This window comes from Cynoglossus semilaevis, chromosome 1, assembly GCF_000523025.1.
Source record: "Cynoglossus semilaevis isolate Cse_v1.0 chromosome 1, Cse_v1.0, whole genome shotgun sequence".
Lineage (NCBI taxonomy): Eukaryota > Metazoa > Chordata > Actinopteri > Pleuronectiformes > Cynoglossidae > Cynoglossus > Cynoglossus semilaevis.
Genome location: NC_024307.1, coordinates 80,462 through 93,386, shown reverse-complemented (window position 1 = coordinate 93,386; position 12,925 = coordinate 80,462). Strand labels below are relative to the sequence as shown.

General features: G+C 41.9%; 2 protein-coding genes and 1 non-coding gene across 3 annotated transcripts; all 3 read right to left on the bottom strand.

The window, feature by feature from the left end:
• Positions 1 to 2,137: 2,137 nt before the first annotated feature.
• On the bottom strand, positions 2,138 to 5,398 carry adi1 (acireductone dioxygenase 1). Its single transcript, XM_017037415.2, has 4 exons — positions 5,122 to 5,398; positions 4,047 to 4,166; positions 3,267 to 3,446; positions 2,138 to 2,871 (listed from the first exon to the last, which is right to left on the bottom strand). Exons 1-4 carry the CDS (start codon positions 5,242 to 5,244, stop codon positions 2,761 to 2,763), a joined length of 534 nt encoding a protein of 177 aa, XP_016892904.1. The 5' UTR covers positions 5,245 to 5,398; the 3' UTR covers positions 2,138 to 2,760.
• Positions 5,399 to 6,679: 1,281 nt separating this feature from the next.
• trnas-gcu (transfer RNA serine (anticodon GCU)) lies at positions 6,680 to 6,761 on the bottom strand. The gene has a single exon. It is a non-coding gene; the product is annotated as a tRNA-Ser (tRNA).
• A 937-nt stretch (positions 6,762 to 7,698) lies between these two features.
• Positions 7,699 to 10,384, bottom strand: LOC103384837 (MARCKS-related protein-like). Its single transcript, XM_008322310.3, has 2 exons — positions 10,034 to 10,384; positions 7,699 to 9,085 (listed from the first exon to the last, which is right to left on the bottom strand). Exons 1-2 carry the CDS (start codon positions 10,127 to 10,129, stop codon positions 8,537 to 8,539), a joined length of 645 nt encoding a protein of 214 aa, XP_008320532.1. The 5' UTR covers positions 10,130 to 10,384; the 3' UTR covers positions 7,699 to 8,536.
• Positions 10,385 to 12,925: the final 2,541 nt, after the last annotated feature.

The following is a 12,925-nucleotide window of genomic DNA, read 5'->3' as shown; positions in this document are numbered from 1 at the left end:
TTTTTAAGATTTGTACAGATGACATATATAAAAACACTCTTTACTAAATAAAGTAATACAACTTACAGTTCTCCTATTATTTATATATGTGTAAATAAATATATTTGGTAGATTTTTGATCGGTACCTTACTCTGATGACGTGAACTGAATGGAATCAGCCAGGGTTCCGTCGTCTGGACTGTAGCTGCTGGTAGACAAGCAGGGTCCTGGAGTCTCATGTACGAACCTGGGGTTCGTCCTTTTCCACACTTTTGATACATTCGAACGTGAGTGTGGAAAAGGACGTAAACCATTTTATTGTGTGTACGCAACGTTCGTACACGAGGCGCTAGCTCTGGGTCGGATTCCTAGGTATAAGGATCCAGCTGTATAACTAAGGATAGACAAGAACAGGACATTAGAATTTGGAATCATTTCAGAATGTTGGCCCTCTCCATAGCACGTGATTTGGACATGTGGATATTTGACAAAAGGATGTCGGAGTAAAGATCGAGCATAACCGATTAATCAGTGACATCATCATAGGGATATTTGATTTCGACCAATATTGGACTAGTTATAATTGGCTTAAACACAATAATTCGCTTTCTCTCATTTACTTACCTTCGGCGGCATCTTACGTTTTACCACAATCCAGTGAACATCTCACAAGGGTCTAAGCCAATAAAAGTATACGTTTTGTCAGGCTGTAAGCTGTTTGATCGAAGCCAGTAAGTAGACGGGCTTTACAGGGTCGTAAAACGAACAGACTCCATTTGAACTTCGCGGTACCTTTTTGTAGAATACGCCCAGATCCTGCATCTCGTCCAAACTTACGGGTTCGTTCGGTTGCAGCCTGTGCGGTTCTCTCTAGTTGTTATGCGTCTATGTTCATGGTCGACTAGCCGTGATGGCTACCCATTTGTGAGGAACCACACGAAAAAATACGCTCCCTGTCCGTTGCTGTCGTCCATGCCATTACGTATTTAAAAGATTTGACGAAACATAGCAAATGTGTTGCTCGTTAAACGTTGATGCGGTTCTTTCACAGGACTACAATCCGCTGTGGAACTACTGAAGGCATTTCTGTTCGGACCGTGCCAGGCATCGGATGAATCCCATTTCAACTTGCTGACAGTTACGTCTACTGAACTGGAGGTATGTGGTTGTACTATTGACACGTCCACCTTAAAAAAAAAACAAAACCTACTATTGACACGTCCACCTTAAAAAAACAAAACAAAAGTTTTACTTATTTTTGTTGATTTTTTTCTTCTTGTTTTGTTTTTAAAGAAGATGTAGACATAGACCCCCCTCGACCATCAAACAGTTGTTGACCCCTTTAATTCCTATCTCCAACAAAGACACTCTTTTATTGACAATTGGTGTCCAATATATGGGCCTGATAACAATTGTAAAGTTTAGAGTCTAGTTTTTCTCAGAGGACTGAAGTTGGTACAGAACTGAATTATTGCTGAAACCCAGTCAGGACTTAAGTCCAAAAGACAGCTAGCCAACAACATTAGGCTAGCTATGGACATTTTGGAGAATGTTCATTTAGACCACAGTGGCATCTTTTGTTTTTGGACCTGTGTATGGCCTTTGATGCTGTGGAGCGCCTCTTCATGGTACAGTCACTACAGATATTTGCCTATGGTAACATTTTCCTGCAACATGTTGTGATATTACCAGGTGGGGGGGGGTCCATAGATTTAATTTGACTAGAGGCACAGACCAGGGTTGCTCTGACTGAAACTCAAAGAAAACTATCTCTTGCTGAACAGTAAGGTCTTTTCAATTTTCTTCGGAAAACAGGACACATTAGTTAAAGGACACTGCTGTTATGAATTTGTATGAAAATTAATTAATTTCCATTTCTGATTTTAATTTATCTTTACACCTAAAATAATACATTCTATGTTAATTGGATACAAACACCTTAATTTGTAATATTCCTCAAATGTATCGTTTGTGCTTTATTCTGTTACATGTTTGAGATTATTTTGACACAATCTTTTAGTTTTTGTAGTCATCTGCTGCGAACTAGTGGAAAACTATATCTATTGACCAATTTTCAAACAAAACGAATGTTAAAAATGGCAATAAGATGCGTGTGTGTGCAACATTCACAGTTTTGTGATGATTAAAACAAGAAACTGCAGCAGATTTGTAAAAGTTTATTTTAAAGAATACAAATTTTAAGGTCGCGGCTCAGTAGATAAAACGACATCCAAAGAGACTTCCTTTATTTTCTATCTAACGAACAGCTGACATTAGGTACCAGTACAATTCATGTTCTGTGTTTGAATAACAAAATCATTTTACCTTAAAGAACATCACGTGATATGGTTATGAAAATTAGCCTACTGGCTGTACAACGGACCATGCTGACTTCAACCAACCACAGATTCTGTCGAACTCTCCCCTGCTGGACGAACAATGTAATGTAACCATTTGTGAAATTTCACAATCGTGTGGAGGAATATAATAGCTTAGCTAAGCAGTAGGAAAAGGGATCTCTGAGTAGTTATTAACAGGCTGGAATTGTTGTTTCTTGCTAGATTCTAGTGCAACCATGAGGTCAACATAAGGTCAGAGACGTCAACGTGGAGCAATATAATTAGGGTTCCCACTCTTTTCTTTCAAGTAAAACTACAGACATTATCACAGTGGTCAACGCGGTCCTCCTGTATCCTCAGATCTTAGTTTCCTAAGAGTCTGAGGAAAAATAATTAATTAAACCTCTGAGTTGATGGCGAGGTGCCCCTCTATCTCTGGAGTCAATGCAGAGAATCCAGATACTTCTTCCGGATCTCCAGGTCATCTGCTGGACGGTTGTATGCCTTCCACACTGGCTCCCCAACAAACAGCCTCATGGCTTTGGTGTAGTTCTGGAAAAACAAACAGGGGGTTGTTTATAGGGGGTGAAACCAAGGGTTTTCAAAAGAGCCATACGGGTTCACCAGGACCTGAGTTTGTATTATACCTTTGATAGGTCAATGTTTTGATTTTTTCCAAACATTACTTCTCACTCACAGACAGTCAGGCTCAAGTGAAATCTGCTACGAGGAATTGTTTTGAAACCAGTTGGACTGGTTTACATGCTGCAGCAACACCTATCTTTGTGTAGGGCTGCTGCACCTAAACGTGGTCACATCTAAGGATAATGTCATTTTGAGGTTTTGCATAAACATAAGCTGTTTATGGACCAGAAAACCAGTTGTAATATAATAATATTAATATAATACGAAAACAATTTGATAAAAGCAGAGTCGGACAGACATACGGTCTCATCCAGGGTGAAGCGGTGGTAAATTCCAGATGGTAATGTGATCAAGTCTCCTTTGCTCATTGCAATTCGTATCCATCTGTCCTCCTTGTCCCTGACGTCAAAGTAAGCTCGTCCGTCCAGGATGTAACGGATTTCATCGTCCATGTGCAGGTGTTCCTCAAAGAACATCTTCAGCTGTGGAGACAAAAAAAAAAAACTTGTTGGATGGCCATTCCTGAAGGTCTGCTGCTTTTCACCAACAACCACTTCTGATTGGACAGTAACAACTGAGTCAGTAATTTACATCGAATAAAAACCAAATTGTTTAATTGTAACTTCCACCGTGTGAACATGATCTGGTGACCTACTGTTTGGACTGATCCCGTATCAATCTCCTCAGTCATTGATCAGTTATTGATTTTTTTTCTCACCAATTCCCAGTCCAATATTCCTGGTGTTGGTTCATGTTCTTTTTCTTTTCTTTCTTCTCTACCTGATGTTATCTGTGTCCCCCACAGTCCACAATCACAAATGTTGACAGTTTAAATTGACTGTGGTAGTTTGTCTAAATATGTGATGTGATGTACACTGCCCTGGCCCACTGGCTGCTGGGATAATCTCAAACTCCACTGCAACTCTAAAAAGAACTCAGTGGTAGAAGATGAATAAATCTCCTGTAAAGTGAATATTATACATTTCTGGATAATGACGTTTTAAGGTTTCAGAAACACTGACCATCAGTTTTAAACAATCAGACACAGTTTGAGACAATAATCAACCCAACACCATGTTCACCTTCTCTTCATAATTTGGTAGCGCGTCCTTGTTAATAGTGATGATGTCCATATATGTGTAGCCCTGGTCTTTGCAGATCTTCTCCAGCTCTGGGTCTGATTCATAGATATCTGCATCCAGCTGTAGAACAAGTAGAAGTTGACAAGGTTAGAATCACTCCAAGTAGAGGAGTTGTGGTTGTAGTGAATGAGGAGGACATGAAGATAGTTGGTGGTAACTGTTCCATCTTGGGAGGTCTGGAGGTTGTACCAGGTGGAGGCAGATGATAGAGACTTCTGAAGGCAGTCAAAGAGGGAGTGTTTGTGTAAGTTCTCAGTCACCCAAGTCATCTTACTGAAGCAGTTACCTCACGGGCAACTAGACTGGTTTAGTTTCTTGACGATGTGTCACCTCTCATTCAAGAGGCTTCAGTTCAATTCTGGGAAGAGTCTGGAATAAGAACACCGAGAGGCTGAAACACCTGAAACCAGGGTCATTACTGTAAAACAAAGAGGAGACTACACCGAATTCCTAGGGGAGGGTTGATGTGTGAATCTGGGGACAATACCCTGGGACAAGAACTAGATAATACTGGATTGAACCCCCCCCCAACCACTGGGGACATTGTTAGAACTGAAGAAGCCTCTTGCCTGAGAGACAAAGCGTCCCCAAACCAGTCCAGTTGCAGGTGATGTCACTGGTTTTAGCCAAAACAAATAAGTAACTCATAACAATAAGGATAGAGCAAAAACTGTTGATATGTGACGTCAAAAATATTAAAGTTGTTTATGTAACGAAATTAGGAATACAGTTTAATAAACGCTGTCTAACACAAAGTTCTTCTGTGGACAAACTGCTAGAATGTCTTCATATAAACCAATTAAGTTTAAAGAAAGCCCACAAGTCATTGCATAAAATTTACAGATCAAAAGTGCAATAAAGGCGTTTTATCAGTGTACAGTTATGCTTTCTAATCAATTAATTTAAAAAACTGACTTAGTTTGTAATTGTTTCAGATGGTTTGTAATTAAAGAACAGTGTAAAAACTTCTGAAATCACAAGCGAACTAGCTAACACCGTGAGGCGTTCATGGTACCTTCCTGTAGAACACCCCCAGCTTCTCCAGTTCGTCCAAAGAGACTGGTTTGTTCGGTTCCAGTCGGTGTGGTTTTCTCTGGTCTTCATCAGAACTGTTTATGTACCACGCGTCTATGTCCATATTCGATTAACCGTGTTAGCAGTAGCCGCTGTGCAGTAGAGACAGCAAACGTACTCTCTGCCTCGGGTTGTTATGAAACGCAGACACTGTGACGTCATGAAGCAGGCAACTGGTGTCCTATGACAACCCGTTTTAACAGTTATACGCCAAGTTCGACGATCCGGATTTAATATTGTTGAGATCAACAACGTCTTTCCGACTGGGCGTAATTTCATTTTGGATAGTGGAAATTGTCAATTGAGATACAGTATCTGTAACGTAATTCTGACTTGACGAAACGACAGTTAGAGACCTTTCTACTGTTGCTGCTGCTTTACCTATGACCATCCCAAACTCCAGTCAGAGACATCTACAACGTCATGTCGCCTAGTCAAGTCGTATTTTAAGATATCTGAAAAGAAGTGAATGATGAATTAGAGAGATCTTGAGTTTAGTTATGACTAGTCAGAATCAAATTGTAGATATCTCAAATCGGAATTACAGATATATATAATTCAATTGCAGATATCTGTAACTTACGTTGTGGATATCCACAGCGGAATTGTGAACACCGTTCAAATGAATAGCAAAGGTGACGTCATTTGCACAGAGAAGATTGCATATCTAAAATGAAAATTGCAGGAAAAATGTTGTCGTTGCGGATATCCGAAACTTTCTTTTTGACTTGCGAAAACTGAGTTAGAGATCTCGGCAATACACCTTAGCGTTTAAATGTTAAAACAGTTTGATGACTCGGTTCGTAGTACATCTTGAAGCAGAATTTTCCTTTAAATTTCAGATTTTATTTTGGCACAAAATGACAGAATCTCCCTCGCTTTGTTAAAATATGCACAATTTAACTTTAATTTAATTTTACATTTAATTCTGAAACGAGTGACTCGTCACCCTATCCTGTAGACGCACTGAGAGAAGGAAATCTGTCAGAATGCCACGCTGCCATCTACTGGCTTCCAAAGTCACAACAGTAAAAAGTCCAAATGCGAATCACGAATTGGTCTTGAAAACAACACGCGATAACGTTCACGTTTATTAGAAAGGAGAAACAGAAGTGTAGTTTTCCAAAGCTACAGATTCGTCTATCATTAAAAACACGTTAACTCTCCTCGTTACTCATGTTACAGCAGGAAGGTAACGACGGGTCATGTCTTGGCTCATTCATATTTGAAATAATATACGATCGCAATACAGTAAAACTTTTAAAGAAGGTTAATTTTATGGCTAAGGCTATTGAGCAAATTTCCGCTGTAAACGAACCCAGAATATGTTTTTTATCTGTTCTTGTGATTTGAAGTTTTCTTAACGACATCGTTGGGCCTTTGGTTATTGTCCTTAACTGTCGAAAGTCCCTACGTGAGGGGTTTTAGAGAATATACCGTGGTCATGGACATATACAACTAACAGAACACAGATAATAAAAAACAAAAGAGAAAAGATTCGACGAGGATGGGATTCGAACCCACGCGTGCAGAGCACAATGGATTAGCAGTCCATCGCCTTAACCACTCGGCCACCTCGTCGATGGCGCATTGCATTATAGTTGATGTTGTCATCCTTTTTCCTCAGAAAATGAAATGATTTAAACTGTACTCCGTGAAAAGCTGTACTGGTTGACCTCGTGTTACTAGCAGGTCATATTCTACGACGTGTGGGGCACGTAAATGATTTCGAAACCTGAAAATAACGAGTTATTGATTCAACATATATGTCCGCCAGGGTGCGCCAGAGACCAACGAATAGTAATGAGATATGTCGCCGATATAAGAGGGATTGTTTTCAGCAGGTTTATGACGTATTTTAACAGTTGGAAGCATAAAAATGGTTGTAATTAAGCTATTTTTGGGCATCGGTCTTTTCTGGAATACTAACGGCAACACGTTGCAAAATTAAAAAAACAATCCTCCGCTGGGGGCGCCATGGTATTGAAATATGTCACAACAAGGATTTTATTTTAACGAATTTAATTGCAGCTATTTTGACAATTTATAGTAGGAAACCAAGGGTGGTGAACATCCCAACCTTGCGGTAATAATAGCTAATGTCATGCTAATGATTCTTCCGAACATTTACTCTCTTATGATACTTCATAAAAATATTTTGTCTTGATTATTTTTTTAAATAGGAAAAAGGCCAAGTCTACTTTTACTACATTCATTTTCTTTTTTATTTTAGCACATTTGAGGAAGCATCTCTCGGCAAACATCCTGAGCTACAGTAGCTTCAGATTATTTTTTTTAACAAGTATATTAATGTTTCATAGGTTGTAAAGTGTGAAATTGTTCTGTATGGGCTGCTATGCCCAGAGATTATATTTTACTACCAAACTTCCAACAAACATCACAGGCTTATCAAATAATTATCAGCATTAAACGGGCTTTTATGGTTAAACCAAGTCACTGCTGAACTCAAACTACAGGCTGGTGTCGCTGTTGTGTAAATCACAAGGCACAAGACAAATTTTGGGGATCAAACATTTATTTACCCTTATTAAAAGTTACAATAAAACAATGAACGATGTCTTCAAACCATAGCAAAATCAAGAACCAAAACATGTTGGCCAAAACATATTTACACAGACAGTTTGCAGAGGAAAAGTTCACATTTTGTACATTATCTCAACTCTTGCATCATAAACTTTAATGTGAACACTGCAACACTCAAGAAGCTTGACTGTGGTTTCAGCCAGAAAAAGAACAGGAATACATCAACGAAGACACGGCTCTTTCCCCACTTCCTCTCCTGTTTTGTTTTCTATACATGACAAAATACTTGGAATTTGGGGAGAAAACAAAGGAATGTAATATCTCAGAATTCATAAGATCAACATAAGGTTTATGTGTCCATGAAACAGTCATTTTGAGTGAAACAGATGGCCTTCACTCCACAACAGTGACAATTTCGATCCCAAAAAAAAAGATGAAACAAAAACATTAAACTGTTATAGGGCTGCCAGGCTGTTAAAAAGGAAACTTCTCCAAGAATTAGGAAAACAAAGTCAGTGTTTCTGATTCGCTCCACATTCAAACCATTACCTTCACCACACGCCAGTCCCTGTGTGTACCATGAGGGGGCGAAACAAGCTGACACTTTGTCGTGAGAGGGCCCAGTGAGATTCCATTTGTGGAGAAACTAATAAAAGGCAGTGAACTGGTGGTGGAATCAGTAAACGTCATATATCCTTTGTCTTCTTTCGTAGTTTTGTTTATAACTTTAAGAACGTGGCACAAGTCTCTCATATATATATATTTATATACTTTATCTTCGAAAATCAGTTCAGGTGCCGTGGCACGGGCAGTTACTCCTCTGCCTTGGCCTCGCCTTCGGATGCTGCGGGTGTTGTGTTCTCAGCGGGGGCAGCAGCGGGGGCCTCCTCGGCAGGAGCAGCCTCTGTGGCCGGAGCCTCCTCTGCCGCCTTGGTCTCCGCCTCAGGTGCAGCGGCATCTGCGGGGGCAGCAGCCTCCTCCTCTTTGGCTTCTGCAGCCGGCGTCTCCTCTTTGGTTTCTTTGGCTGCGTGACCATTCTCCTCGGGCTTATCCTCGGCAGTGGGGGAGGTGGCCTCCTCCTTGCCTTCTTCGCTGCCTTTCTTGCTCTTCTTCAGTGAGATGCCCTTGAACTTGAAAGAGTTCTTTAGGGAGAACTTCTTCTTCTTCTTCTTGCCTTCTTTTGTGGCCTCTCCGTCTGCTTTGACAGCCTCGTTCTCAGCTGCGGGAGCCGGCTCGATGGCATCTCCAGCGTTGGCTTCTCCTTCCTTGGCTGGCTCAGCTGTTCCATTTCCATCAGCAGCAGCCACCTCGCCTTCAGGCTTGGCTGACACGTCGCCGTTGGTTTTAACGTGGCCGTTCTCCTGAAGAAGAAAAATATTTAAAACATTTAAACATTGACTGAAAAATGCAGCCTGAGAAGAAATAACTTTTGTGGGACAGATGGTTCAGTAAACACCCCGCTGTTGCTCTGAAGTACAAAAACTCTTGTTTCTTTCGCACTGACCTGTTTGGTTTACCCTATCAAGACACACGGGGGCAGTGTTGCTACACGTGAAAGTCGACACAAACAGTCGGAATGGGGAACAAAGGAATCCCCCTAAAACTCGGTTCGTGCCCTGACTCTTGCCCTGCCTGCAACAAATATCTCGGCCAACTGTCTGTGTCGGTCATTCAGCCAACAACTGGACGATACCGCGATCAGTTTGGGGGGCAACATTCACCGCCACTGCTGCTCTGTGCAGTAAACCATGTGTCACTGCAACCGCTCCGTCTACAGGCGTGTCTACGCACAAACACCGTTGTTGTAAACGATGAACTCCCCCCGGGAGTCAACTCCATCTCCTAGTGTCATATCATAAACCTTCACTAGTGATGGACCGCGACACCTCCACCTGGGGATAAGCCATAATTTGGCGCCGGCAGCCGCTTTGTTTCCAACTCCTCTAACTGCCCTCCAGCAGAGCGCATTTGCATCCTTTGCACCCGTTTGTCGAGCATCTTTTGTTCGACGCGAGTGCGACGAATCTTGATCCACGGAGCACAGATGAAAGAAAAATAACCCAAAACGACCGTTTCTACTCAAATCTGACGTTTCTGTCACAAGTGTGACAATATCTCCCCCCTAACCCTCCAGGGAGAGGCAGACAAGACAACGGCCGTGGTGCTGCTCTGTCGGAGGAGTCTGGGTTTTAACACCCGACTTTTGTCTGGTAGGGTTCTGAGCCCAGAACCCAGCGTCTGAGGACCGTGCGTGTTTCCAGTGGGCGGTGTCGGTGCCATGTGGCTGTAGATGCTCTGGTTCTACTCACCTGTCCGTTGGCTTTGGCAGCAACAGGGTCGACGGCGGCGGCGGCGGCGGCATTGCCCTCAACAGCTACTCCATCCTTGGAAGAATGGGCTCCCATTTTCTCGCTGTCCTGTGAGATGTTAAACAAAAAATAAAATCGAAAAGGAAAAAACCCTCTGGGGAGTTTGGATTTAAAAATCCAGATCCTGGAAAGTGAGTTTTGCCAAAGGAGGTAAAAAAAATTCCGAGCGAATCTTGGTCCAGATCTGAAGTTGCTCCTTTATCTTTGTGTTCGAGCGGTCGCCCCTCAGCTGCCGAGCTCAAATTAAAGGATGTCAGGGACGCGACTGAGAGTATTTCAACCGCGCCTCAAAATCGACCAAAGTCTCCTCCCACGGGCGTGACACTCGGGCTTCGACCAATGTGCAGGCTCGGGGTGGGTCTTCTTCGCCCCCTTGTCATTGCAACAGTCTGCCAGTCATCTCCGACTCCGTCAGCAGCAGCAAAACTGCTTTCTTTGAGCTACCTTCAACCCATTTGTTGCATATATGCAGCAGGGAGGCGGTTCTCGGTCCCCACCCCCCACCCTCCCCCGGCCCCACAAGAAACATGTGAATAAGTTAGTAAAAAAAAAAAAAAGATGACAAAAGAAGCTTGGATTTGGTTTTATGAACTCTTCTCTACTTTCTATTGAATTACACCCCGGGTTGGTACAAAGAAACTAAAACTAGTATCTATGTACATCCATCCATCCATCCATCTATCCATCCATTTATCATCCATCCATCCATCCATCCATCCATCCATCAATCTATCCATCTATCCATCCATCTTTCCATCCATCTATTCATCCATCCATCCATCCATCCATCTATCCATCCATCTATCAATCTATCCATCCATCCATCCATCCATCCATCAATCTATCCATCTATCCATCCATCTTTCCATCCATCTATTCATCCATCTATCCATCCATCCATCCATTCATCCATCCATCCATCTATCCATCCATCTATCAATCTATCCATCCATCCATCCATCCATCCATCAATCTATCCATCTATCCATCCATCTTTCCATCCATCTATTCATCCATCTATCCATCCATCCATCCATCCATCCATCAATCTATCCATCTATCCATCCATCCATCTATCCATCCATCTATCAATCTATCCATCTATCCATCTATCCATCCATCCATCTATCAATCTATCCATCTATCCATCCATCCATCCATCCATCCATCTACCCATCTATCCATCCATCCATCCATCCATCCATCAATCTATCCATCTATCCATCCATCTTTCCATCCATCTATTCATCCATCCATCCATCTTTCCATCCATCCATCCATCCATCCATCTACCCATCTATCCATCCATCCATCCATCCATCTATCAATCTATCCATCTATCCATCCATCTTTCCATCCATCTATTCATCCATCCATCCATCTTTCCATCCATCTATTCATCCATCCATCCATCCATCTATTCATCCATCCATCTTTCCATCCATCCATCCATCCATCTTTCCATCCATCTATTCATCCATCCATCCATCTTTCCATCCATCCATCCATCCATCTATCCATCTATCCATCCATCCATCTATCAATCTATCCATCTATCCATCCATCTTTCCATCCATCTATTCATCCATCCATCCATTTATCCATCCATCCATCCATCCATCTTTCCATCCATCCGTCCATCTATCCATCTATCATCCATCCATCCATCCATCCATCCATTAAAGTTATGTGAGAGAAAACGTTTGTCAACAACATTGGGAGAAAAACCCTGCAGTGTAACAGAAATTCTTTACAGAGTTTCACCTCAGCTTAAAAAAGAAAAAAAAAACTCCACCGGGGAAATTTATTTATTTTTTATTTTAATTTTTTTTATCACAGTTGAATGTTTATGAACAGTAAATTACTTTTTATGATTAACAAAAAATAAATGAAATGTTGAATTGAATGGAGAGAGCGATTCTGAGGGAAAGGCCCGACTGTAACATGACCGACAAAGTCACATGATCACAATAATGAAAATGCATTATTTTTACACATGAGTTTGTTCAAACCTCACTTGTTCTGTAGAGGGGTACACGTACCTTCAGTTGAGAACCATTGCCATTGGGAACCATAGTTTTAGCTGAAGCCATGTCACCAGGCTTGGAGTTTGACTTTAACCATGTGACGTGTTTGGTTTTTTTCTCCTGTAGTTTAACGTGGATTTTATTTATATTTGTTTTTCCGTGAACTTTATAGTGAACCCAATACATTACACCCCCCCTCCTCTCCCCCCAAAACAACACCCTCATCCACACATGCGCAGCTTCACACAAACATGTCACAGCCCTGGTATGTGAGGCATGTGTTCGCCACCCAGAGGATGATCTCCATCCATGCAGTGGGCTGACTGCTCCAGGGAGAAATGCGCCCTCCGGGTTTGGACCACCACTTCACAGATTCTCCCTGAATGAGTCAAGGAGCAGAACAGCACGTTCAGTAAACACCTTTACCTCCGTGCCACCATCCAGGCCTGTAATCTCTCAGGTGGTTCGGTGCTTCTGTAAATCATCGCTGCCCTCTGATGTTGAACGACCAACGCAATAGATTTGCTGAGGAGTTTTGTGCGTTAGGCTTGTCAGATTTCAAAGGAATTCCTCAGTGTTAGTCAGAAGACGGAGATATGGCACAGCTGGGGGGGGGGGTGTACAAGGCTGAATTCACACAAGATACATTTCTCAGCTTGATATGAATGGATGGATGGTTGGATGGATGAATGGATGAATGGTTGGATGGATGGATGGATGGGTGGGTGGGCAAATCTAGACAAATTTCCATAAAATGTCCAACCATCAGAGTGAAACTGTCTCTTTAAAGAGTTGGTGTATTATA

Bases quoted from the DNA above. Each gene is read 5' to 3' on its own strand.
- adi1 (XM_017037415.2), bottom strand. From the start codon at position 5,244: ATGGACATAGACGCGTGGTACATAAACAGTTCTGATGAAGACCAGAGA. The intron at 4,167-5,121 runs GTACCATGAACG...CTTGTTCTACAG, and splicing joins TGGGGGTGTTCTACAGGAAG to CTGGATGCAGATATCTATGA. The intron at 2,872-3,266 runs GTATGTCTGTCC...TTGTTTTTCCAG, and splicing joins GCTTCACCCTGGATGAGACC to AACTACACCAAAGCCATGAG.
- LOC103384837 (XM_008322310.3), bottom strand. From the start codon at position 10,129: ATGGGAGCCCATTCTTCCAAGGATGGAGTAGCTGTTGAGGGCAATGCC. The intron at 9,086-10,033 runs GTGAGTAGAACC...TTTCTTCTTCAG, and splicing joins CTGCCAAAGCCAACGGACAG to GAGAACGGCCACGTTAAAAC.